The following is a 24,991-nucleotide window of genomic DNA, read 5'->3' as shown; positions in this document are numbered from 1 at the left end:
GCTGGCCACGCATCTCACCGAAACGCCAGGTCCTTGATCCTGAAGCGAGTCTCAACGACGCCACTTGTGCGCAGTCGGACACGAAGCCCGTTGCTTGGTGTCGGCCGGAACTTGGGATGGACGAGCCGTTCCACGTTCTCAAAGAAACTGTGGAGAGCGGGGGAGAGATCCTTATAGCCTCCCTCATCGACACAGCATCCTCCCAGAGTCTGTCCACTCCTCCCTAGCCAGCTCCCCCACAGAGCCTGACCAATGCCCCTCCCTCACCCAGCCAGACTGCCCAGTCCTCCTTCAGCCCCACATTCTCCCCCACCCCAGGCCTCTCTCAAGGCCTTCAAATGACATCACAAGCTCGGGAGAGCTCCAGTGCCCACGCTGTGCCCTACCAGTACAGGTGTTTGAGGCAGTTTCGCTGACCCAGGGCTGGGCCCCTGAGCCCCCCAGGCAAGAAACCAAGTCAAATCCTTTTCTAGCCTCCAGCCAACGGCCCAGGTCCCTTGGCGGTAACAGGCAGCTCCTTCCAAAGCAAAACAGCACCAACCCCCACAAAGAGCACGCTTGGCCCCATGCCCTGGCCCACCCTAGGCCTTGCACCGACTCCAGGCCTCTGCAGCTTTAACCAAAGCAAACACCCAGTAGATGCTGGGGTCCCTCAGCACAGCCCCTTCTGCTGCCCAGCGCCACATACACCCCTGAACTGGAAGATGCCGGGTGCCCTTAGGGATCCTGAAGCAGGGAGGCACTGCAGGACTGTCCAGCTGAGCACTTAGGGATCCCCACAAACCTGGAGCTCACTGGCCAGAAGAGGGGCCTGGGACCAGAGAGATGGAACATCACAGGGTCAAGAGGTGGCAGCTTGAGAAGCCAACACGTCCACCCACCCCAGCCCAGCAGGGGTCACCCGGACTGGGGCTTATGCTACACCTGAGGCCGTGGACGAGCAGAGCCCCACGACGAGGCTGGAAGATGAGCTCAAAGCCTGGCAGCGTCGGGGGCAGCTCCTGACGGGAGAGTCACTGAAGCTGCTGGTGCAGCCCAGGGCCGCGCCACCCCCGCACTCCCCAGCCCGTCTCGGAAGCCGATTTCCATAATTTCACACGTGCCACGAACGACTCGGCAGCTCCCAGTGAATCCCCCGGCAGGCAGGGGTGGCACTTTATTGACTCTCCCAGGCTCTGCTCTCCTGGGGCTGACACGCACACAAAGCGCTTCCCTCCAGCGGCAATAACGTGCTCGCAATCTCCCCGGCCAGGAGGAGCCGTCCCACACGCAGACAGGCTTTCCAAACAAACGCTCCTCCGGACAAGAGCCCCCTCCCAACCCTCTGCCCTTGGGGGGGTGACAAGTGGCTGTCCACCCCCCACGTCCCTCCAACATCTTGGGGGCGACCCAGGAGTAGTGGTGCCGCCCCCCGTGCGTCCCAGGCTTCAGCACAGATTTGGCAGCTCCCCAACCCTGCGTCCGTGGCCCTAGCTGCAGACAGAACCCCAGAGCACTGACGGTGAACAGCTGACGCTTCCTTCTCCAGGCTTTACTCAGCTCAGGACGCTCTCCCACAAGGGGCCTGGCTAGCCAGCGAAAATGATCCTTCAGATCAGGAGCTGAAATTGCTTCTGCGATGCCAAGGCAGAGACCCGGGAGCTGCCGTCTCAGGCTGAGACTCTCCTCCTCCCCAGTGGCACCGGCAGAAGGATGCAGCAAAATCTGCCCTTTAATTCTACTTCCCTGGTCTGGCAGCTTTAGCTGGAGGGCAAAACAAGTCCCAGGCCCCAGGAGAGACGAGCACGTTGACAAACACTCAGGTCTCTCCAGAGATGCGATGCAGCCCCAGGCTTCCCCCCTGAAAGCTACCCCAGTCCCAGGCTCTCTCAAGCCGGTGACATTGTGGGAATGGCACCACTGACTGAAGAATTGGGGGCAGTTTATATTATGGCCTGTCCCTGCCCCCACAGCAGGACGCACTGGAGCATTAATGGGAGTTGGAGAGAACACAGCAATTCTGGTCACAGCTGGGGGGCCCGCTCCAGGGGCGCCCGGTTGCTCTGAGAGCAGGTGCACTGACCTGCATGCGTTCTGGAAGCCAGGGCCTCAGCGGAGCCATACAGTAACCACAACTTCCAAGAACAACTCTGAAACAGAAAACAATCAAAGCCCAAACTTGAAATTCATGAGCCTTTCCCCCAATTTAACTCCATGTTTTTTTCCTCCCCCAGGACTCGCAGGCCGCAAGCAAACGCAAGCACAGAAAAAGAGGGGCCCGGAGGCACTAGGAAACTGAAGAATATAAAATGCAAAAAGATTTCTGCTCAGAATCACAATAAGAGGCAGCGAGGAACTGAAGCTCTGCTAGGCACTGTTTATTCCATCTCATCAAGAGAAGCCAAAGTTCCTGAGAAAACGAGTGATACAAGCAGCCAGGCACTGAAGCATTGGGGAGAGCAAAAATTAAATAACATTGACATTTTTAATAACCATTGCAACTGTTTGGGCCCAGAGGCAGCATCTTTCTATGGAAATGTTCAGCCGGGGGTAGAATTGACACTTTTGTTGGGTTGTTTGTATTTAATGACAAACTCTTCTTGAGTCTGACTTTGCAGAGGGAGCCGAGAACTGACAGGTCTCACTGCGCCAGGGAATGAATATGGAAATGGGAACACTCCCACTCCAAGACAAACGCTGAGCTCCAGGAAGGCCCAGAGTGGCTCAGGAGACACAACTTGCCCTTTTGGCAGCTTGAGGCAAGAGCAGGCGCAAGGCAGCAGCTGATGGATCTGCAGAAGCACCGAGATGTGGTTAGGAGACGAGCGGCAGGTGTGGTGGTGTCAGACACCAACAACGAGAAAATAAAAGTCCAGAATAAAGCATCGGCCACATCCAGTCAACCCCCCAGGAACTGCCCCCCGATCACAGCCCCTGCTGAGGCCAGTGCAGCTGCCATTCTGCTTGGGGTTCTCCAGTCTGCTTCTCTCTCCCAGTGCTCTCCTCCCCCACACCACAGATAGGCAAAGGAGCAGCCCCAGAACCACTGCTCTGTGTCCTTAACCCCTCTCCAGCACAAACAAGCCCAAAGTCCTCCTTGATGGATGGAACCAGCAGCGTGCTCCAGACCAGCCCCCAACACCCGATCACAGCTCCAAGGGCCTCATCAGCTCAGTGACCAGTGGGGTGGGGCCCCTCCACGACCTCACTCCCCAAGGGGGGCTGGGCAGTGGGACAAGCACAGTGCAATGAGGGGCCCCTTTCTCCCAGGCCCAGGGCTCTGCTCTGCCCAGCGTTGACTAACTGGGTGAGGGAAGGACGAGCTGAACTCACAGAGAGACAGAGGCAGCAGAAACCGACACCGATCAGGAGAGAAAGCCCCACTCCAGGCTGGGAGGCTGCAGAGAACATCATGGACCAGGATCCCCCTACAAACCACTGCTGCCTGGCAGGCTTGGCAGAGACCACAGAGTCTGCAGCAGGCTCTTGTCTTCGTTCTCCCCGGCCGTTGATCCAGCTCTAGTCACTTTACAGCTGTTGTAGGGGGTCCCAAACCACTCCCGAGCCTCCACCGACAGGGACCACTCTCCCTGCCAGAATGCAGCTGCCTGGGGTAATCTGCGTAGCACAGGAAGGGGAAGAGGATGTTTTGCTGCGAACACACACACAGCTGAGGTGGCAGGGGAATGGAGCCAGGCCACGGAGGATGATTAACGGGCAGGAGGGGCCAGCAGCTCTGGGCTCAAACCCTCCCACACACAGCAGGACAGCCACGGTGCAGTGCACTGATGGGGCTGCGGTACTCACTAGAGTGCAGAGTCATTGAGCCCATATTTGTAGCCTCTCCCGGTTGCTGCTTGCACTCCAGCATCAGCCCAGGGGCAGCACAGAGCATCTGACACCCAGGGAAGCACCATCTGGGTCTCATCCAAACAGTGGCTGCAGGACAGCACAGAGCGAGCATGCACCTAGGACAGGGAGAGAAGGACCCAGATCAGTTGGGAATTGCTGGAGCATCTTGGCTTGAGGCAAGCATCGGATAGGAGGGCTTCAGAATGGGCCCAAAGCCTCCAGGCCACCCTCTGCTCAGCTTGAGAGAGGGATGGAGCCTCCCACAGTTCCATCCTCCAAGCCACTCCTGGGACTGACATTTACCTCAGAAGGCTCAGAGCGTGCGCTCATGTGTTGGGGTCGGGGGTGGGAGGGGGAGAGGATGTTCCCTGAAAGTTTCCCAGGCCCTCCCAATCACAATCCCCTGCTAAAGCTTAAATCTTTCCCCCAGTGACAGGTCTCCTGGCTCCACGAGCAACTGTGTCATGGATTGGAATGCATCCCATGAAGTGAGGTGTAGCTCACGACAGCTTACACTCAGATAAATGGGTTAGTCTCTAAGGTGCCACAAGTCCTCGTGTTCTCTTTGCGAAGACAGACTAACCCGGCTGCTGCTCTGAAAAGAGTCATTACTGAAATGCCAATACAGTGCCTTGGAGATTAACAGTCACCGACAAGTCCCCCCCCCCCAACCGCAAGAGGGAACAGATACACACACCCACTCCCCCACAACGAGGGGTAGGGGCGGGGGAGAAGAGGACATAAGATTTGCACGCACCTCTGCAATACTGGGTGACCCCACTCAGGTAGAGCCTACAAGATCGCTTGCACTCTCCTGCTTTATAACGATGACACTGAGTCTCAGCAGTGAGCTGTTCTAGCGAGACCCACCTGCCCCACATCTACCCAAATCTCCACCTTCCCCACTCCCAAACTGCTGCAGTGACACTCTGCGCTTCCGAAGCAGAGCCTTGCAGCACAATGCAATTTAATATCATGCTCAACACCACGGACTATTGCACTCTCTGCATCATTTTGTTTTCTGGTGAATTCAGTAAGGCTTTCCTCCCTCAACTCAGCTGAACATGTGCTGAACTTCCTGCCACACAGGCCTGGCTGCAGGAACTGGAGGTGGGGAATCACAGACACTGGAAACTAAGGGGGACAATGGGCATGGGAAACATCCAGGAGCTGGGGTGGGGACCTGTTGTAAAATTTGCATTAAGAGACCAACAGACCCCTGATTGGGAATAACACTGAAGAGCCGCCTCCACCCCATAACCACACCACCGGGTGCTGATCAGTACGAGTTCCCTGACACAGACAACCGCTTATAGGTGCTGGAGCTAGGGGAGCTACTGCACTCCCTGGCTTGAAGTGGTTCCGTCATATACAGGGTTTACAGTTGGGTTCAATGGCTCTCAGCACCCTCACTGTACAACTTGTTCCCCTGCAACCTTCCTGGGAGATGTGGCTCAGAAAGGAGACAATTGCACAGGTTGTAACTGGGATAGCTAGCAAAGGTAGGGCACTCAGGAAGCAGGTGACAGAAACCACATGGAAGGGGGCCAAATGTGAGCGCACGAAGGTGTTTGGACATGAGTAACCCCTGGAATCAGTCCCCTGAGTGGATCTCCCTGGGGGAGTTGTGTCCACTCCCCCAACTCCAGTTAAGCCCTCTAACACAGGGGACACGTGCTCCCTCCCACAGCAGGCCAGCTACCTGATTTTTGCTGCTTGTCAGGTAGATATGCAGAATCCCCATGCCATGGAGAACCAACTTCATGGAGCTGAGCAGATTGTCCAGCACAGCAGGCTACAGCGAGAGTGAGACGCAGAAGGGACTCACTCTGAGGGCAGGAGAGGAAAGGGAAAACTTGCGAGTGCCGAATGGGAGCCAATGCCGTGGGAGCAGCAAGTGTCCTCCAGTTCCCAAAGTCCAGATCACCACAATTGTACCAGATCTGATTCCAGTTAATGCCATTCAGTAACAGAGAGTCAGTCCAAGAGGCTCTCCGGCGAATTGAAGGAATCTGAGCATGAGTCCAGGGGACAGATAAAGAAACTTTTTGCCCATTCCACTAGGAACCAAAAACTGTTTCCAGGGTGCTGGGAGAGGTGCTGCCCGGATTTGCAGCAGTTCCTCTGCCTGGCAGATACACATGAGGTTCCTTAACAGGATAAACACGTGGCAAAATCTGAGCTTCTTTACCCATAGCACCACTCCTCTCACACAGAAGCTCTGTTCCAAGGCACTCATCTCTACCCCTGCCCCCTCCCAGCATCTGCAGACCATTCTCCCCCCCCCCCCCCCAGTGGTCACTTGACCACATACAGACTCAGCTCTTATCTTCCTCAGACCCAGCGGATGACAACGGCTGTGCCTTCATGTTGCTTTCTCTGAATTCCTTCAAGTTTGTCCAGGTCTTTCTTGTCCAGGGGTTCTCAGACTTTTGTACTGCCGACCCGTTTCACATTGCAAGCCTCTGAGAGCTACCCCCCTTATAAATTAAAGACATGTTTTTATATATTTAACACCACTATAAATGCTGGTGGCAAAGTGGGGTTTGGGCTGGACGCTGACAGCTTGTGATCCCCTGAGGGATCCTGAACCCGTTTGAGAACCCGTTCTCGTACTTTGGTGTTTGGAACTGAACCCAACATTCCCAGGGTACCGGTGTCTCGCCAGAGCGAGTAACTGTTCCCTCCAAGCTCTGGGATGGGAGGCCTCTGGCACCAAGAGACCCAGAGATGAGTGCAAGATCCAGGTCTCCCCACCAGAGCTGCACACATGCCATTTTCCAGAGTGACTCATCCTTTAAGTGCAAGTGGGAGGCCCTTGAAGGAGCCTGGCTTTCCAAGGGGGGTGCTCGGCACTTCCTGAACATCTTTAAGGTGACTCAAGCTGGCCCCCAAATCACTAGGAAATTTGAGGACACAGGCCATAGATGTTGAAGGCAGAAGAGACCATTGTCCGACCTCCCACACAGCACAGGGCAGAGAACCCGCCCGTGACCCCTGCATGGAGGAACAACTCTTCCCTACTATGTACATAACACTAGCGCGCCCACTGACTTGGGGTCAAACTGGAGCATGTCCCCTGCTCCGGGGCATGATGCTTATACTGCCCACAATTGTATCAGCCTTGGTTGCTGCCATCTTACATCTTGAGAGGCTCAGGTGGTCCCTGAGTGCCAAGAGGCCAAGATGCCAACACCAGAATAGGGCTCTTCTAGAGGGAGGAGAGCTCAAAACCAGCGAGGAAAGTCCCACCCACCTGCGCAAAGGGGGAAATTCCTGCCCCCATCCAGCACTGAGGTGAAAGCATCCTGAGGCCAACAGCCCCCAGGGGGTTTCCAGATGGCTGCACCAGCACCACAGGACAGCTGGGCTTTTGGGAGGGTTCCCCCAAGGCCTGCCCAATTCAAGCCCCAACCCTGACAGCAGCCAGGCTGATGTCTGAGCACATCCCAGGCAGAGACAAGCCCAGGCCAGCACCATTCCCACTCATGCACCAGAAGTGTCTCTGGCCGCTCATTCCACTCTGTCAAGGGCAAGATAAGACACAGATCCTGGCCAGGACCCCACATCCCACTCCCCCAGGAGAGAAGCTGGGAAAGCCAGACCTGGACACGGGGGAAGAGGGGACCCTCAGTCTAGAATCACCCTAAAGTTGGCTAGCTCCTCCGGGCTGAACCCCTGGCTGTGGATGATTTTCATCTGCTTCACCAGTGTACTTTTGCCACTTTCTGTGCCGCCTGCAGGGCACGAACCCAGTGTGACTGAACCAGCAGGGGAGGGGACCAAGTCAGGGATGTACAAGGGGGCAGGAGAGAATAGCCTTGGGATGGGGGGAGACCAGGAACATACCTGGGCAGGCACGGGGCGGGGCCAGTAGGGAAACCAGAACATACCCCGGAACCCAGAGTTGTGGGGAGAAGAGGAGCCGCAGTGAGCCAGGAGGGTGGGGAAAGAGACTGGAATGTAGCCAGGCCCTGGGGGGCGCAGCCCCGAGAGCTGGGGAGCAGGGCCCAGGGCCTCCCACATCCTCACCCAGCAGCAGGATCCGCACCGTGCCCAGCTCCCGCTTTGCCTGCTCGTACAGCTCCCGCTGGATGAGGCGACTGTGGTGGCGGGCTGCGCAGTGCCCCAGAAGCCAAGGCAGAGCCCCATGGGCCCGGCCCCAGGAACTTTTCAGAGTTCGCCGCCGCGGGCCAGAGGCTGCAGGGTCTGCCCAGGCCGGCTGGGGAGCGGCGCATCCCTCGCCCAGCACAGGGCTCTCTGGACCGCCGGGAGCTGGGGCCTAGGCGGGCCGGTCAGGCACTGGCTCACTGTTCCAGCCTATCCCCTGCCCTGCTCCCACACGGGGCCACTCATACACCCAAACAGCTCAATGAGTTTATTAACTTCCACCAAACGTACAACAGCAACAGACAGAAAATGACCAGGTGGGAAGCACTGTGCAGCCCCCCCAAGGTGAGACCCAGCGCCCTGCTACTCTCCAGCCGTGGTGCAGCGCTCCCATTCACATGCAGGGGCAAGCTGACGGCCCGCTCCCTGGTTAGGATACAGGGGAGACAGCAGCCCACCAGCTGTAACGGGCAGCAAGGGCAAGGAGAAAGCCTGGTGTGGTGTGTAGTGAGGGCTAAAGTCCACACCCTTGCTGCTGTAGGAAGAGGGGCCCAGGGAAAGCACCTGCTTAGTGCAGCTCACAGCCTCCCAGCTTCCCCTTGTGGAACTATTGGCACAGAGACCTCCCCCCATGCTCCTGCTAGCTGCACTGCCCACCCCACCCCACCGCTCTTTCCCAGGTCACCGAGCCACTGCGTCTCAGTGTGGAAGCTGGCAACGCATTAGCACCAGCCACAGGCACCACAGAGCCTTTCCCCAAGGTGTTTGAACCAGTACCAAAGGAGGAGAAGCAGCTCTGAGCACTTCATAAGGGACTGGCCTGTTCCCAGCACCTGTCCATGTACAGAGCAAGTAGCTCAGCACACACCTTAGCTGGAGTTGGTCTCCCAAAGACAGCAGCTGATGCTCTGTATCAACTGTGAGGGACACTGCTACAGGGTAAAGGCCTGAATGATTCTCACAGACGCTAAGCACCCACAAGCTCTCACTACAAATGCTAGGTGCTCAGAAGTCAAGATCAAGGGTTTTGGCAGGAGTAGACTCTTCAGTCTGTAAAATTCTTGTTGATAGCAGAAAAACTGAAAGGATGATCTGAAGCAGACAGACTCCTAACAGCACAACCAACCAAAATCCCACACCAAGGGGAGCAGACTCCTGCGGAGGGCACAGCACTTCCCACGTGTCAGAAGCCAGAGCTGGCAGAAGGTAAAACCACAACATGTTCGAACATTCATTAGAATTAAAACTTCCTTTAAAGGGGGAAAACAAATCTCCTCCTCGGAAAGGAGGTGGCTGGGGCTGATTAAGAGAAAACTATGAAGCAGCATCCCAGCTGGTCATCTCTGCATAACCTGCAGTAGGATCTGAAGAGGGAAGAATGTGCGAGAAGATAGATGCCTTGTTGGGGCCAGCAGCACTGTCCTTGCCTAGGATATGCCCTAGAAAGGCTTGATTTGCTTCTCCAGAAGAGAGAACACTGATGGGCTCTCCCCTCCACACACTTGTTCTCAATCATCCTAGCCCTGCAGGCCTTTATTATGCTCCTCTTCCTCCGTTTTCTTCATGGCCTCCAGCACAGCCAGCTCTTTTGCTTCTTTCTTCTGGTTCCTAGCTTCAAACTCCAACCTGCAACAAGCAGGAGATTCCATGAAATTCCCACTCTCCCATCCACCAATATTCCCAGCAGCCTTTGCCCAGCCTGAAATAAGGGGGCCCACAGCCCTTCTCTTGACCAGCTGGCACTTCAGAAGCTTTACTGTAAGCCCCCTGCAGAGCCACAGCCCTAACTCAGCCGAGCAAATAGTTCGCATTACGCAGTGCAGGCAAAGGCACCACAACTTAGATTGCAGTAAGCTGTTTGCCCTTCCCCATCCCAGCCTCTGTCCCTGCCAAGTCATGAAAGCGGAGAGATTCTAGGATGTGCAGCATACACCAAAGACATGCTCATGTGCAGTACAAAGGAAAGGGGCAGATCCAGGACACACACACCTAATGAAATGGTAAAATAACCAGGTCTGTTATACTGCTCACAAAGATGATCCTGAAATCCATACACAGCTCTGGCAAAGCCTCAGTGCTGCTCAGCCCCATTCCAGTCTTAGCCCCTCCTAAAACAGGTGGCTCACTTTGCCAAAAGTACCAAACTAGGATTTACTAATGACCCTAGCCAAGGTCCTTGGAAATGAAAGGCTTAGGCTTGAAAGGGAAAATGCCAACAGCTGGCCAGAGGTGACAGCATCATGGGTTCCCCACAGCAGGGGAATTCCTACCTCTCCACATTTAATAAGAAGAGTAAATAAGTAAAACACAGGCTTCTGTGAGAAACTCAAACAGAGGGCACTAAAGTGCTTTAAGACTGAATGAGTTAAAGCCTCACTGGGAGGTAGGAACTACATTCATTTTAGAGATGAGGTAAGGTATGTACATTTGTGTGCTCAGCTGCAGAGTTACATAAGTGAGCATGGATGTAAATGGACAGTCTAGCTACTCATTTTCATGTACAGTTTTAGAAATCAGGCCCTAAGTGACTTTCTCTAAGTTACAAAATAAGGCTGTGGCAGAGCTGGGAACAGAAGCCAGGTCTCCTAACTCCCAGTTCTGTGCTTTAACCACAAAACCTTCCTCCTCCTGTCTGTTCACTACGGTTTGTCCTAATGCTGGTTATGGGATCAATCCAGGGCTAAACGTGAGCAAAAGAACCTGGAGGTGCCAACCTGTTCTTAATGATTCTTTGCACAATCAGGTCTGTAGTGAGGTTGCTGCCACTGTCCACCAGCTGGAAAATGCCACGTCTCTTGGGCTCCTGCAAACAAACACAGCAGGCTAAGATGGGAAGAACATCAAGGTCTTTGGATTTAAAGCCCAGTGACTGAACAATGAGCAGAATCCAAGGCAGGTCCTGAGGGCCCCTAGCTTGGCACAAGATGTAGAATCCTCTCTTAGGAAGCAAAGAAAATCTCTGCTGAAAGCCCACAAGCTGCATGGGTGAAAAGGCAGAAAGTGAGCTGGGTCCTCCACAGGTTGGCTGCCCAAGGCTGGCGTAGCAGAGCTGAGATTAGAGGATTTTCCACTCTACCATAAAGGCAACAAAAAAAGTCAGAACAAAACAATGACTAATGGAAAGGAACCATTCTGGGTGTTCTGCCGGTTCTGATGCTGCAGCTACGTCAGGGGAGGACAGAAGCCAGAGTCTCCTGCCAGGAACTTGTTTGGGTGATGCACAATGCAGCCTGCACACTCAGCTGTGGAGTATCACCGGAGCCATGCCATATTCAGCATAAATGGGGTCAGTGGCAGCTTCTGGAGGCTCACCTGGTATGGATCGGAACCATCCTTATCTGGCACCACCTCTGTCAGCCCATGACACACAAGTTCCACCTGGAGAGATGAGCACATGGTCACTATATAAATTCTTTTCTGAAAGTGCCACTTCTCCATGTCAGCACTACTGGAACCAGATGGGGACTTGCCCCAAACTCAATGCCCACTGCAGGGGCAGCCTGGCAAAGCACCAAAGCCAACAGCTCACCCCATAAAGGTTGACAAAAGCACCACAGAGTCACGAGAGGAGACATTTACACATTGGTTGGTGTTGTGCCAACTCCCCCCCACCTAAGTGCTTCCCAATGCCACATGTACCTTAGCCAACAGAGTCCTTAGCTCTGCCCACCCTGCTCCACCCTCAGCATGCACGGAGACACAGTCCAGCAAGTAGCACCTCACATGCACACACACACACATGCAGCCAGGAATGAAACACGAGTTGGCACTCACCTTGAAGTGATCCAGCAGATCGGCAGTAACTGCATACGGGGCACCAATCACCACCTCGGACACATACTGAAGAAGGAGAAGCCAAGCATGATTCCAGACCCAAGAAAGCAGAGTCTGGCCCATCCCCCAGTAGCAGTCCAGCTGCTCAGTTGTGTGTGTTTGGGGATCTGAATAGGGGAACTGCAGTATTTGGAAAGAGGGCTCCACAGCCAGTGAACATAATACAAGATCCTTCTCTCCTCTAAAGAGCCTGGGCCTCACTATAGTTCTCCAGGTAGCAATAGGCTAGTGGTGAAGCCAATATGCAATGAGTTTGCACCACAGTGGCTGACTCCAGGAACCTGATAGGAGGATAGTACTTCAGCTTCTTGCTCCTGGAGAACTGCGCCCTGCTTGTTCTATATGAACTAAGCGTTAAAGGATCAAAGCTAAGAGCAAATAAACATGTTTCCTACATTAATTCTGGTTGTATGCACACAGCATACCCACAGCTGAATGACCCAAAGAAAAGTATTTCTGGAGCTCCTTTAATCAGAGATTCCTAGAGTGCTACAGGAATCCTTTCAACCAGTGCAAAGTGCAGCACCGCTTCGAAAGTATACAGCAACCTTTCTACAGTGCACAACGACGCATGTCTAGGACACTGCGGTTAACATCCCGACTCTTCGCCATGGGATCTTTAATGACAACTGATCGTAGCCTTGGTTTTATCTTTATAGCATTAAGCTGAAGCACTGATTCAGTAAAAAGAAAAGGAGGACTTGTGGCACCTTAGAGACTAACCAATTTATTTGAGCATAAGCTTTCGTGAGCTACAGCTCACAGCATCCGATGAAGTGAGCTGTAGCTCACGAAAGCTTATGCTCAGATAAATTGGTTAGTCTCTAAGGTGCCACAAGTCCTCCTTTTCTTTTTGCGAATACAGACTAACACAGCTGCTACTCTGAAACTGATTCAATAGTGCCTTGACAGAACTTGTGCCAACTACCTGAATGCCAACTCCGGCTTCCACAACACTTAGATGTTCAAGTGGTCTGGCACTGACCGAGCCTGCCCCTACTTAGCTCATCAGGCATCTTATGAGAAGGTAGTCCAACATAGGCTTAGCAAGCCGGTCAGTTTAAGTCACCTGACTGGTCAGTTACTACCTATTATTTGACCATGTTTCAATACAGTCAAATATTCCAGCAGGAATACCCTGATGGAGGCAGAGCCCTCCTGTTTTGATTGCATCGTGGTGCCATGCTTTCATTTTTAACAGCTTCATACCATTGTATTTCATGTTTTTCTGAGTCAAAATAACTTAGATAACTTGATTTTTGTAATTAGGCATATGCATCTGTCTAAAGCTAAGCCTATTGGAGGCCATAAAGTCTTACTCTTTTGTTATTGTTCTAATAAATCAGTGCTTTAAAACATCTTACCATGTTTGACATCAACAATATTAGTCAATTTACCAACCCTAGCCCAAGGCACTTTGGCTGTAGAACAGGACAGCAGTGTTTAATTCAAGAAGCAGAACTCTAGCCAGGCACTCACTCTGCATGCCAGGACGCTAAGAGTTCTCTCGTGGATGTTCATGATGGGATAGTTCTTCCCTTTGTAGCGATTCACTTCCTACGGGCAAAGCACAGCAGTTACCATTAGGGCAAGAGATGACCCCTCCACCATTTCCCTCTGTCCCTCCCTACATGAAACGCATTCTCCCACTGTGCAGGACTGTGACTCTCTCCTGAGGGCTTCCAGACAACAATCTGTCTGGCTCAGAGTGCATGGCCCCCAGCAAGGATGAAACAGGCATCCCTACTGCTCTGAGCCCACACAGAGGACCTGGCCACCAGGACAGCTCTCTGCCAGGACTTTAAGCAGCACTCCATACTGACCTGATCAAAGTGCAGCCCAACAATGATGTAGGGTCTCTCGGCCAGCAGGTGTACCTTCTCCAGGAAATCCACGTGCCCAATGTCTATGGCTTCTGTTAAGGATGTGGGACCAGCATCACAGCTTGAGGGGGCGGGGGTGGCACGGGAGGAGAGTGATGCTAAGAAGCTGCAGTATGAGATAGAAAACCTGGGGAATTTTTGTTATTTGCTGCCCTTGTGCCATTGGCATCTGCCCTCTTCCCCCATCCCATGAACTCTGGGCACCAACCCAAACACCTTCCCAGCCATTAATTGTGTTAATCTGATTTATTCAGCCTCTTCCAAAAATTTCTAACGGCTTTAGGAGCTCTGTGGAGACTGGCCCAGCCCTGGAGACTGGGACAAACAGGGAAAGAAAAATATTCTCACAGGCTGATCCACAGCATTGGCTGACCCTACTGCATGCTGCATTCAGCACTCCCTGAACAGTTTCACTTGGTCACTGTGACAGGTGGCTTTTAAGAGGGGAATAAAGGAGATCTCGGAAGGTCCAACCATCTTCACTCCTCAAGCCCTGTTAGCTGTAAATCCATCACTTAAATGGAGCTGCAGCTGTTTTCTCAAGCCCATTTCCCTGTGACAGGACAAAAAGCCATCAGTTGAAGAGCACTGTTCCTTCCCCTCCTTCTCTCCAGAGAGAAAAGGAAGAGGCAGTGCACAGTCCTAATCCTCTGCTTCAGTGGACAAATGTAAGAGAGACAGAGATCACAGCCTTCCCTACCCATTCCTGTCTAGGCAGCAGAATCTCTAAGGATACGGAACAGGTCAAAGGCTCCAGCCACATAGATGATGGTATCTCCTGGCTGCGGCTCCTTCCCAGATGCAAATTGGATGATCTTTTGGGATGTCTGCAGGAACTGAGAGACTCCAGTCCAGGGGCTGTGACCTTTAGGGCCCTAAGCAAAGGAGAACAATGTTTCAGTCCCAATAGCACAAAGCAGGTTCAAATGGGATATGGGTATCACATAAGTAGCCCAAGAGACAGCTGAAGGGTAGGGCTGTAGGAGGAAGATGCTAGCAAAAAGCCAAGCAGGAAACCTGGCTAGCAGTAGCTTGCATTGCTTAGTTCCTGGGATTCAGTATTCAGGCGTGACCACCTCCCCATAGTCACACAACGGCACTTCTGACCCATCTCTGCTAGCTAGTCTTTGAGCTCCACCAAGAGCCTCATAAGGAGATGCTGGAAAGAAAACGGGGAGAGGGAAATGAGCAACAGGGCAGCCTAAGCCTGGTGTATTAATTTAGCAGGCAAAGATAAACCAAGCTGGGAAGGGTTGCAAGTGTTTTGGAGGATAGGATTAAAATTCAAAATGATCTGGACAAACTGGAGAAATGGTCTGAAGTAAATAGGATGAAATTCAATAAGAAAAAAGGCAAAGTACTCCACTTGGGAAGGAACAATCAGTTGCACACATACAAAATGGGAAATCACTGCCTAGGAAGGAGTACTGTGGAAAGGGATCTGGCGGTCACAGTGGATCACAAGCTAACTATGAGTCAGCAGTGTGACACTGTTTTAAAAAAAGCAAACATCATTTTGGGGTGCATTAGCAGGAATATTGTAAGCAAGAAACGAGAAGTAATTCTTCCGTTCTGCTCCGCACTGATTTGGCCCCAACTGGAGTACTCTGTCCAGTTCTGGGTGCCACTTTTCAGGATGGATGTAGACAAATTGGAGAAAGTCCAGAGAAGAGAGACAAAAATGACTAAAGGTCTAGAAAACATGACCTATGAGGGAAGGTTGAAAAAACTGGATTTGTTCAGTCTGGAAAAGAGAAGACTGAGGGGGGACATGATAACAGTTTTCAAATATGTAAAGCCTGTTACAAGGAGGAGGGAGAAAAATTGTTTTTCTTAACCTCTGAGGATAGAACAAGAAGCAATGGGCTTAAATTGCAGCAAGGGAGGTTTAGGTTGGACATTAGAGAAAACTTCCTGTCAGGGCGGTTAAGCACTGGAATAAATTGCCTAGGGAGGATGAGGAATCTCCATCACTGGAGATTTTTAAGAGCAGGTTAGACAAACACCTGTCAGGGATGGTCTAAATAATACTTAGTCCTGCCATGAGGCAGGGGACTGGACTAGATGACCTCTCAAGGTCCCTTCCAGTCCTATGATTCTATGAAACGGAACAGGGCTTGCCCTAGCCCCGCCTACCACAAAGCCCCCCACTCACCCACTCTTTCATCAGGCAAGACAGGATTTTAAATCAATTATTAAAATGAGAGCATCCAAAACCAATAAACCAAACAGCAAAATGTCCTGCGGCTCACCAAGTCCAATGTGAGCACAATTCAGGAGGACAGGGTTTTAGCCCCGCTGTGTGGCAGGACTGTGAAACAGCAGTAGATTTAATCACCAGCTCCTTTGCATTTACTTTGGAAACCTGATGCCAAAAGTATGAAGAGAACTCAGCTAAGAATAGGGACGTTCCCCAGGGACAACATTCCCCCCAGAAGGGATGTTATGTAATGAATCAGTAGGGTGCCTGCATGTCTCAAGATGCTTTCAGGGAGCATGAAGCCCCCCAAATCCTACGGCCAGTGACTAGTTGTGATGAAGGGGATACCTTAGAGACTCTGGAAGAGCACAAAGTTTAAAACAACAAAAAACAGTCTATCCAGAAGATGGACAAGGTAAAATCCAGAGCATGGGAGCAAGTTCTTCTGGGCAATGTTCCAGCTGCAGAGCCAGGAATGTGGGGGTCTGATAACATACCCCACATTTTCACAAACCCAGGGGGCCGGACCAGTTTGTTCATCAGAAATAGCCAGAGAAATGTCAGTGTGACATGTAGAATCCTCCTTAACTGGTCCACATGTGCCACCACCAAGTGCTGGCTCCCCACTGCCTGGAACCCACACACTCACCTTCCCAAAGTTATCCTTGTGCTTCCGGTAATCCAGGTCTTCATCCTGCACAGAGGAAGAGGAGACTCAGAATGCTGATTCTGAAGTGGATCTCTCAGCCCAAAACAAGCTCCTGCTAGCAAAAGCATAGGGGAGCCTAGACACCAGATGCCAATCCTCCATAAATTGATTTATCAGCATTTAATACTCAAACCTTGTGACCTGGCTCAAAAGCCAGAGAGAGCTTGGCTCAGCATCTGACCCTGATCTTGCCCATACATGGCAACACCCAGCAATAACCATAGGCTCCAAAGGGGCAGTTTCCTCCTGGAATCTCCAGAGCATCCTGTTCTACAGCCAAGAATAGGATGGTGTCTCTGCAGAGATTGTCATTCACTCAAAGAGGTCACTGGAAACAGGCATGTGTTCCCCCCTCTGTGCTGCCTCTTGGTGCTGAGGGACCAAGCCTGGAGTCCCCTGCAGACCAAAACAGAGCGTCAGCCGCTACCCTCTCAGGTGGCCCTACTTCACGGAGGTCTGAGCAAAGATAAGCAGGGGATTCAGCCAGCCCTGCCCACTTGTAGCTTGCAAAACCCATCAACATTCTGTACAACAGACCCAGGAGCTCAGCTCTGCCATTCAGGAGAAAGGTGACTCATGAGGAATTGGCTAAGCAAAGATGCTGGGAAATGCCCCAACCCCAAGCTGTCTGACTCACTATGTTGCTGTGGTGAGCCTTGGTCATGAGCAACATGCGACCAACCAGATCAGTAGTGGACACTCCCTGGGTGCGATTACATTCCCTGCAAGAAAACAAACCAAGGATAACCAAAGGATGTAGAAGCAGCGGTCCCCTCAATCTGCAGGAACATTAACGAAACTTGCCAAACCAGGGGCTGAGGGTGGGAGAGGCCCTTTCCCCCATGTAGCATGTCACATGGAAAGGAACACTTGCCTATCTGAGTCTCTGCACCTCCCTGCTCCCTTTGCTCACCACTCAGCGTGTGCAGCTCCTGTGAAGACACACCTTGTGCAACTCCCCAGCACTGCTGTCTGCAGTCCATGACTTCAGTGCCACATGCCTTACAGCTCCCTGGTGACAGGGACAGCCCCGTGCTATCTATAGGATGGGGGGCCAGCCAGCTGTTGCCTGCAGTGCCTCCAGGAGGCCACAGGAGTAAGGGTAACTAAAGCAGCAGGGACACACCACAGCTAATAAAGACAAGATGAAGATGCAGCTTGAAGACACCAGCATTTCAGCTGAGCTCCACACCCTCTGGCTTAAACAGGAATTCCCAGCAGGTCTGATTAGAACAGGACAAGAACAGGAGTGGCAAAGGGTTACCTGTATCTCCCAGCTGCCTTCACCTCTTCATAGGTGTCCTTGCCATCTACAGTTAGTGTGATGTCATCTACAGAGAGACAGAAGCATTAGAGCACCATCCCCTTCTACGCCCTGTGCAAATCGAATGAGCTGCTGGGGAAGTGGGAAACACAATGGCTGAGTGTGACCAGCACACAAGTCAGAACAGGAGCAAAAGCTTCATGCTTCTGCTCTAAATCATGGTGTACACACAACCAACCGCTTCCATGCCATGGAACAGTTGGGAGTTTGCCACTCTTCCCTGACCTGGGAGGAAAGCAGATTAATAGATTCTAAAAATCATTTAGTCTAACCTTCTGTATAACACAGTCCATAGAATTTCATCCAGTTACCCCTATACTGAGCCCAATAACTTGTGTCTACCTAAAGCATGTCTTTCAGAAAGGCATCCAGTCTTGATTTGAAGTCATCAACAGATTGCAAATTCACATCCCATGGTAGTTTGTTCCAATGGTTAAATCACCCTCACTGTCAAAAATGTGTGCCTTCTCTCTCACTTGAATGTGTCTGGGTTTAGCTGCCAGCCACTGGTTCTCGTTCTGCCCGTCTCTGTTAGATTAAAAAGCCCTTTGGTACCTAGCATTTTCTCCCCATTAAGTTACTGATACACTGAGATCAAGTCACCTCTTGATCTTCTTTTTGAGAAGCTGAACAGATTGAGCTCCGTAAGTCTCTGCCTGTAAGGAATCTTCACTGCAGAGTTAACTCAGGCATTGCTCCCTACACTCTCCCATGTGCCTAGAAGGACAGACAAGTCACACATGGCACCTGGGTTAGGCTAGCCTAATCACGTAAGTAACCCTCTGCAGCAAAAATATTTCCTAAGGCATTGTTACAGTCTTCAAATCCTCTCTGTGGCTTTTTGCTGCACCCGCTTCATTTTTTTCAGCATCCTTTTAAAAATGTGCACATCAAACCTCTACGCAGTATTCCAGAAGCAGTCTCCCCAATACCATATACAGAGGTAAAATTCCAGGGGAGGTTCCTCTCAGTCATCTCAGAATTCCCGTCCTGCTTCTCTCAGTCATCTCAGAATTCCCGTCCTGCTTCTTTCTGAGTCCTCCAGCAAAAGAGGCCACCCCAACCAGAAAGTGCAGGTCCCACAGAACAGGGAAGTGAATGGGTTCCAACCCTGGGGTTCTGTAGTTTCTGATCTTGGCTCTGGAAGCAGTGATCACAACCCCCTGCAGCAACAGTGCTCCTGCCTACGTCCCAAGCAGGCCTGTGAGCTGGGAGACCCTGCGTAGCAGAATGTCTCAAAATCTCCCCCTTCCCTAGTATGAAGCAGTTCCATATCCTCCCCTTGTTACATGGTGGAATACAAGGCTGTACTGCAAGGAACAAAGACCCCTGGTGCCAGGGAAAAGCCCTGAATCTCTAGCAGAGACACCGGAGTTGCTGCTGTTCTGTCACATTTCCAGTTAAACTCAGTTATTTCATATTCCCCTTTGACATCACTGTGCCTTGGAGAAGCCATAGCATCGAGGGTGGGGAATGAACTTTTCTGTTCACACAGAAGCAGTGAATGATCTGACAGAGAGAATGAGCGCAGCAGAACTAGAGCTGAACCCACCTGCCCTTCCCTGCACTTGGCCCCTTAGCTATACAGAGCACCCAACCCTGACAGAGCAGCCAGAACACTTACTGCCGTGCACACAGAAGTCACAGTTATACTTGTCCAGGGTTTCCAGCGTGGATACGTAGGGAGCTCTTGGAGCAATCTCATCCACCCACTTGATAGCTTGCACCATTTTGTACCTCTCCTCCTGGGTAAAGACAGGTGGTCCCTTGTGCTTGGCAATCTCCTCTGGATAACAAAGAAAACAAAGCCAGTTACAGACACACACACAGTGCTGCTATAGAGGCAATTCCACCAATTCCCTAAGAGTCCCCTCAGGAGCCTCAGTGCCCAGGGGGCCCCATTATGGGGATAGCCCACAGAACCACAGCCTGGTGTATGGGAGCTCAGCCCAAAAGGGACTAGAGGGTGGGAGTGAGGTCTGACTCCATAACAGGCCTGAATATATTTTACCTTAGACCCATTTTGTAGGTGTGTAACAAGATCCCATCCCAAAATCCAATCTGAGGCCTCAAATGCAACCTGCTCTTACCCTGCAGTTCTCAGCAGCTAGAAAGTGAGTGGGTCTGGCTCCCTGGCAGCCCATGGAAGGGAATTCCCTTTGTACCCATTAGATTCACTCCGAGATGCGGCTTGGGCACCAAGTCACTGCACATGGATTTTTCTAGAGTACAGGAATGGCAGACACCCTACAGACAGTTACTAAGGTTTTGGGGAAATCCAAATACCAGTAACAGAGGTTCAGGAATGATCCTCACTCCTAGACAAGGCCTGGTCTATGGTGGAAAACGTGTGCCACTGTAATGAAATCAATTTAAAATCTATCTGAACACACAGGTGCAAATCCCAAATAGACACACATACACCAGTTAGGCTGTGCTTAAAATAACTTATCGGAGTACAGTAAACTGGTTTAAGGGTATCTCTGCTGAGGGTTTGCACCCGTGTGACTAGACGACTTTTAATTGTTTAAGGGGGGCAGTATGACCAATGGATAGATCCCAGCATTGGGACTCAGGAGACCTAGGCTCTATTCCTGCTCTGTCACTGGCCTCATGGTGACCTTGGGGAAGTCCCTTTCTGTGCCTCAGTTTTCCTATCTGTAAAGTGCAGGTAAAGTGCCCTCCTTTTTAAAGTGCTTCAAGATCTAAAGAAGAAAAGCACTACATAAGGGAGAGGGATAGCTCAGTGGTTTGAGCATTGGCCTGCTAAACCCAGGGTTGTGAGTTCAGTCCTTGAAGCGGCCATTTAGGGATGTGGGCCAAAAATTGGGGGTTGGTCCCGCTTTAAGCAGGGGGTTGGACTAGATGACCTCCTGAGGTCCCTTCCAACCCTGATATTCTACAATTCTATGATAAGAGATAGGTGTTGTTATAACCTACACTGGTGCAAGTTTTCTAATATAGGCCATACCCTAGAAAGAATCCCATGTGCTCTAGACTCTGAAGTCTTTCATAGAATCATAGAAATATAAGGCTGGAAGGGATTTCAAGAAGTCAGCAAGTGCAGACCCCCACATGGAGGCAGGACCAAGTAAACCTAGGCCATCCCTGACAGATGTTTGTCCAACCTGTTCTTAAAAACCTACAATGATGGCGATTCCACAGTCCCCCTTGGGAGCCTATTCCAGAGCTTAACTATCCTTATAGTTAGAAAGTTTCTCCCTAATATTAGCCTAAATCTCCCTTGTTGCAGATTAAGTCCATTACTTCTTGTTCTAGCTTCACTGGACAAGGAGAACAGTTGATTACAGTACTCCTTATAACAGACCTTAACATATATGAAGACTTATCAGGTTCCCCTTCAATCATCTTTTCTCCAGACTAAACATACTGAGGTGTTGTTTTTTTTTAATTTTCCTCATAGGTTAGGAGAGCATTGCTGTTACCCTCCTCTGGACTCTCTCCAATTTGTCCACATCTTTCCTAAAGCGTGGCATTCAGAACTGGACATAGTACTCCAGCTGAGGCCTCACCTGTGCCGAGTAGAGCGTGACAATTATCTTCCATCTACATTATCTACCAGTAAGCAAAAGGGTAACTAAGAAGAGAACAATCCCACTCAGACTAGCCAGAGATACCCCTCCTTTGATGGCTCTGTTACTGCTAGAGGAGCTTTAACTGGGAATTTGTTCTGCATCAGGCTCACCATCCTCAGTGCTGATTTTGTTGGCTGACGCTAGCAGCAGCAGCAGGAGATGAAGGACTGAGAAGGCCTCTTACCATCCGTGTGGATTCCCACAATGAGATAGTCTCCCATGGCCCGAGCCTGGCGCAGCTGATTCGAGTGGCCATAATGCACCATATCATAGCTAGAAAGAAAAAGGGCCAGTGTTAGGCCTAGTGTACAATTAAGAGGGCTCAGCTGCATAACAATGAGATTTGATCCTCCTTCTGCAGTGCAATCAAAGACCCTCTTCCACTCACTCCTTCCCCACAAAAAAGATTCAAAGGGTTAAAGCAGCTGAACCTCTGGTAGTCACTTTTATGCAGCTGATCTAGACCAGAAAGCTATATTATCACTCTGCAATAAACTGGTTGGAGGAACAGGGATATTAAGGGAGCACACAGTGTGTCCACCACATGAAGGGCAAATCAGTGCCAATGTTACCAGAGGCTACGTTCCATCAGCCAGCTCTGCTCCCCACATGACTGAAGAATCCTGTTACCCTGGTGACACCTCGGAGGAGATCCAGAAGTAATTTCCTCCCTCCCACACTCAATGGGGTAAAATAAGGTGTTTCTATAAAGAGCTTGGGTGCCCAAAGATCAAAGCAAGACAAGGAGGACTTAGACCCTTCCCCCGTTTTATCATGTCCCACAACTGAAAAGAATTTCATAGGAGCTGGTGGTACACTGAAGCCTCAAGGACATGGTGGGTGAGGTCATATCTTTTATTGCACCAACCTCTGTTTGTGAGAGAAGCTTTCGAGCTTACATGGAGCTCTTCTTCAGGTCTAGTTGTAGGAGGAAAGAAAGGAAGTGCAGGGGGGGAAGGCAGTGTGGGCAGGGGTTTCTTAGGGCTTGTCTACACCGGAAATTTACAGCGCTGCAACTTTCTCGCTCAGAGGTGTGAAAAAACACCACTCTGAGCGCAGCAAGCTTCAGCGCTGTAAAGCACCAGTGTAGACAGTGCAGCAGCGCTGGTAGCTGCGCCCCTCGGGGGGGGGGGGTGTTTACCGCGCTGGGCGTAAACCGAGTTTAATTTTTAATTGAGTTTGAGTTTCTATCCAAATACAGCTTCACACAAATTGCAAGCAAAGAAGTTAAACTACAGAATTGATCTAAGCCAGTGGTTTTCAACCTGGGGTCAGCAGACTATGTAAAGATTTCCAAAGAGGTCCACTCCTCCATTTGAAATGTTTTGAGGGTCCACAAATGAAAAAAAAAGGTTGAAAACCGCTGCTATAAGTAATGTATATAGATACAATGTATCTTCTGGGTTAGCACAAATCAACATGTTTTAATGGTTATCAACCAATGATAATCAACCTTGATTAGGAAAATAACTAAGTAGTACAAATGCAAACAATTACAATTGGTGATTTAAATCAAGATTTCCTGCTTGTTTAAATCAATCCACCCTGCCCAGGAATGCTTTAATGGCCCAGGATCCTACCACAACTAGCCTTCAAGACCTTGCATGACTCTCTCCTCACTTAACAGCATGTCACCCCGACACCCAATCCTCCAATCTGCCAGTGTCTGCTTCTCCCACACTTGAAGTCCATGCTGCCCCCTCCACCCAGGATACACCCTTCCCAAATCCATCTGCAAGACCCCTACTCTCTTCTCTTTCAAATCCCTCCTCCAGGTCCATTGCTTCTACAGTCACTACAAGTAATTAGCCAAATCAAAGACAAGTTAAAAGGAAGGCACATTTAGTTAATGAGAATTTATTTATTCATTCATTCATTCATTATTATAATCATGTTTAAAAGATGTATCCCTCTCCCCTCCCTTCCCCTGTGAAGGTGAATGGTCATTTTAGACAATGACTCTTTGAAGTAGAGACCATGTCTTACATTCCTGAGTAGGTCCATTGGTTGCTACCTCTTATCAAAACAACTAGTAAAATCCGCTAATAAAAGTCTGGCCAAAAAGCTAAACAAAGTTCTCCAGACTAGCACAAAGCTTCATCAACAGCTCCCTGCAGAAGAGAAGGAATTTTGGGATGGTATTCCATTTCTATGGTCAGACCCAACTGTTTGGATGCATGTGAAGACACATATGCAGCTCTTATGAGCACATCTTGGTAGAGGACTCCTGAAACTCTCCAGCACTGGAGAAATGGGGATATAGAGAGGCAATTCTCAAAGTGAAGGTTCCAGAACACAATAACCCACAAACCCAGCAATGCTGCACAGAGGACTGATCAAACTCCACAACTAAGGAAGGTTAAGAGAAAAGATAAGAATGGCATGCAGAAACCAGGTCATTCTAGCCAGCTCACACATTCATGTCACTGCTTACAGGAATGCATTTGTGCTGCATCCAACAACTGCCTATGCTCTACCTGCCCATTTAAAAACAAGGGCCATTAAACACACACCCCAGAAATTCAAGGAGTAACTCAGATAACAAAACCTTTGCACAATCGCCTTGACAAGAAGATGGATGTTTACAGAAGAGTTTAAGTTCCAAAGTCCTTCTGAATGACGCAGGACAGGGAGTGCAACAGGCTAACAAAAACACCCAGTTATATTACTCAGGATAACTTGTTTTATGGTCTCTCTTTCTTTAAATACATACAGAAAGGACATAAACTCTCCTGCTTTGGGGTATAAATCATCTGATGGGGAAATTTCTTCCTAATTTATAAGCAGATTATTTCATAATTGTCTGCGAGATGGATTCCTGCACCTCCCTTTGGAGCACCTGGTAGGGCTACTGTCAGAGACAAGATTCTGAAAAAGACTGGTCCTGGTCTCCCCTGACATCACCCCAAAGGGGCACCTCTGCTTGACAACCAGCAAACACAGTCCAGCCAAGAGCTTGGATGACTGCAGGGCTGCCCCTACCCACCCGATGCCAGCTCTTCCCCGGAGACCATGTCCCGCAGAGGCGACAGCCACCCCCAGCCCCGCATCTGATGTCCAGGTCGTTCCAGTCGCAGCGCACCCCTGGGGCCCCCCGCCCCGAGACAGGCCGATTCCCGTCGCCCCGGGCCAGGGCCCGCCCCTGCCCGCAGCGCGGGTCGCGTCTCCCCCGCCAGCCCCGAACGCAGCGCCCCGAGCTGCAGCTTCTCAGGGGGGCGGAGCGGCCAGGCCGGGCCGGGCCCTCAGGAGCTCCGGGCCGGGCTGGCTGAGGCGGCGGCGGGTCCAGGGCCCGGCCGGGGAGCCCGGGCCGCGGCGCCGTCTCCAGCTCAGGGGGCGCCGCTCACCATCCGTCGCACCACACGCGGACGGGCCGCGGGGCGGCCGCGGGGCTGCCGGAGGCCTCGGCCGCTCCGTTCCTCAGCATCGCGGGCGAGTCCAGGACCCCGCGCCCCGAAGCCGCCGCCGCCGCCGCCTCCGTCACCCGACCGAGGGCGGCGATAGGCC

General features: G+C 51.3%; 2 protein-coding genes across 3 annotated transcripts in view; both read right to left on the bottom strand.

Annotated features, from left to right (window-relative positions):
- The window catches only part of LOC144274895 (guanine nucleotide-binding protein G(o) subunit alpha-like), a 19,828-nt gene extending 10,666 nt beyond the window's left edge, over window positions 1-9,162 (bottom strand). The window contains 6 exon segments of the mRNA XM_077833985.1: window positions 19-147; window positions 3,787-3,947; window positions 5,534-5,626; window positions 7,477-7,568; window positions 7,864-7,947; window positions 9,081-9,162. Of these exon segments, the coding sequence (XP_077690111.1) occupies window positions 19-147; window positions 3,787-3,947; window positions 5,534-5,626; window positions 7,477-7,568; window positions 7,864-7,947; window positions 9,081-9,162 (641 nt within the window).
- Window positions 8,195-24,991, bottom strand: PCYT2 (phosphate cytidylyltransferase 2, ethanolamine). 2 transcript variants are annotated; one of them, XM_077833251.1, is made up of 13 exons: window positions 24,832-24,991; window positions 21,672-21,760; window positions 19,516-19,677; window positions 17,832-17,898; window positions 17,205-17,289; window positions 16,508-16,552; window positions 14,395-14,533; window positions 13,599-13,681; window positions 13,255-13,332; window positions 11,716-11,781; window positions 11,254-11,319; window positions 10,656-10,744; window positions 8,195-9,567 (listed from the first exon to the last, which is right to left on the bottom strand). In XM_077833251.1, the coding sequence occupies exons 1-13, from the start codon at window positions 24,909-24,911 to the stop codon at window positions 9,459-9,461; spliced, it is 1,158 nt and encodes a 385-aa protein (XP_077689377.1). In that variant the 5' UTR covers window positions 24,912-24,991; the 3' UTR covers window positions 8,195-9,458. The 2 variants fall into 2 exon arrangements, with proteins under 2 accessions (XP_077689377.1, XP_077689378.1); XM_077833252.1 differs by lacking the exon at window positions 24,832-24,991 and having other exon boundaries at window positions 21,598-21,734.

Source organism: Eretmochelys imbricata, chromosome 14 (assembly GCF_965152235.1).
Source record: "Eretmochelys imbricata isolate rEreImb1 chromosome 14, rEreImb1.hap1, whole genome shotgun sequence".
NCBI classification, from domain to species: Eukaryota; Metazoa; Chordata; order Testudines; family Cheloniidae; genus Eretmochelys; species Eretmochelys imbricata.
The sequence above is the reverse complement of the archived record's forward strand: the minus strand, read 5'-3'. Positions and strand labels throughout refer to the sequence as shown.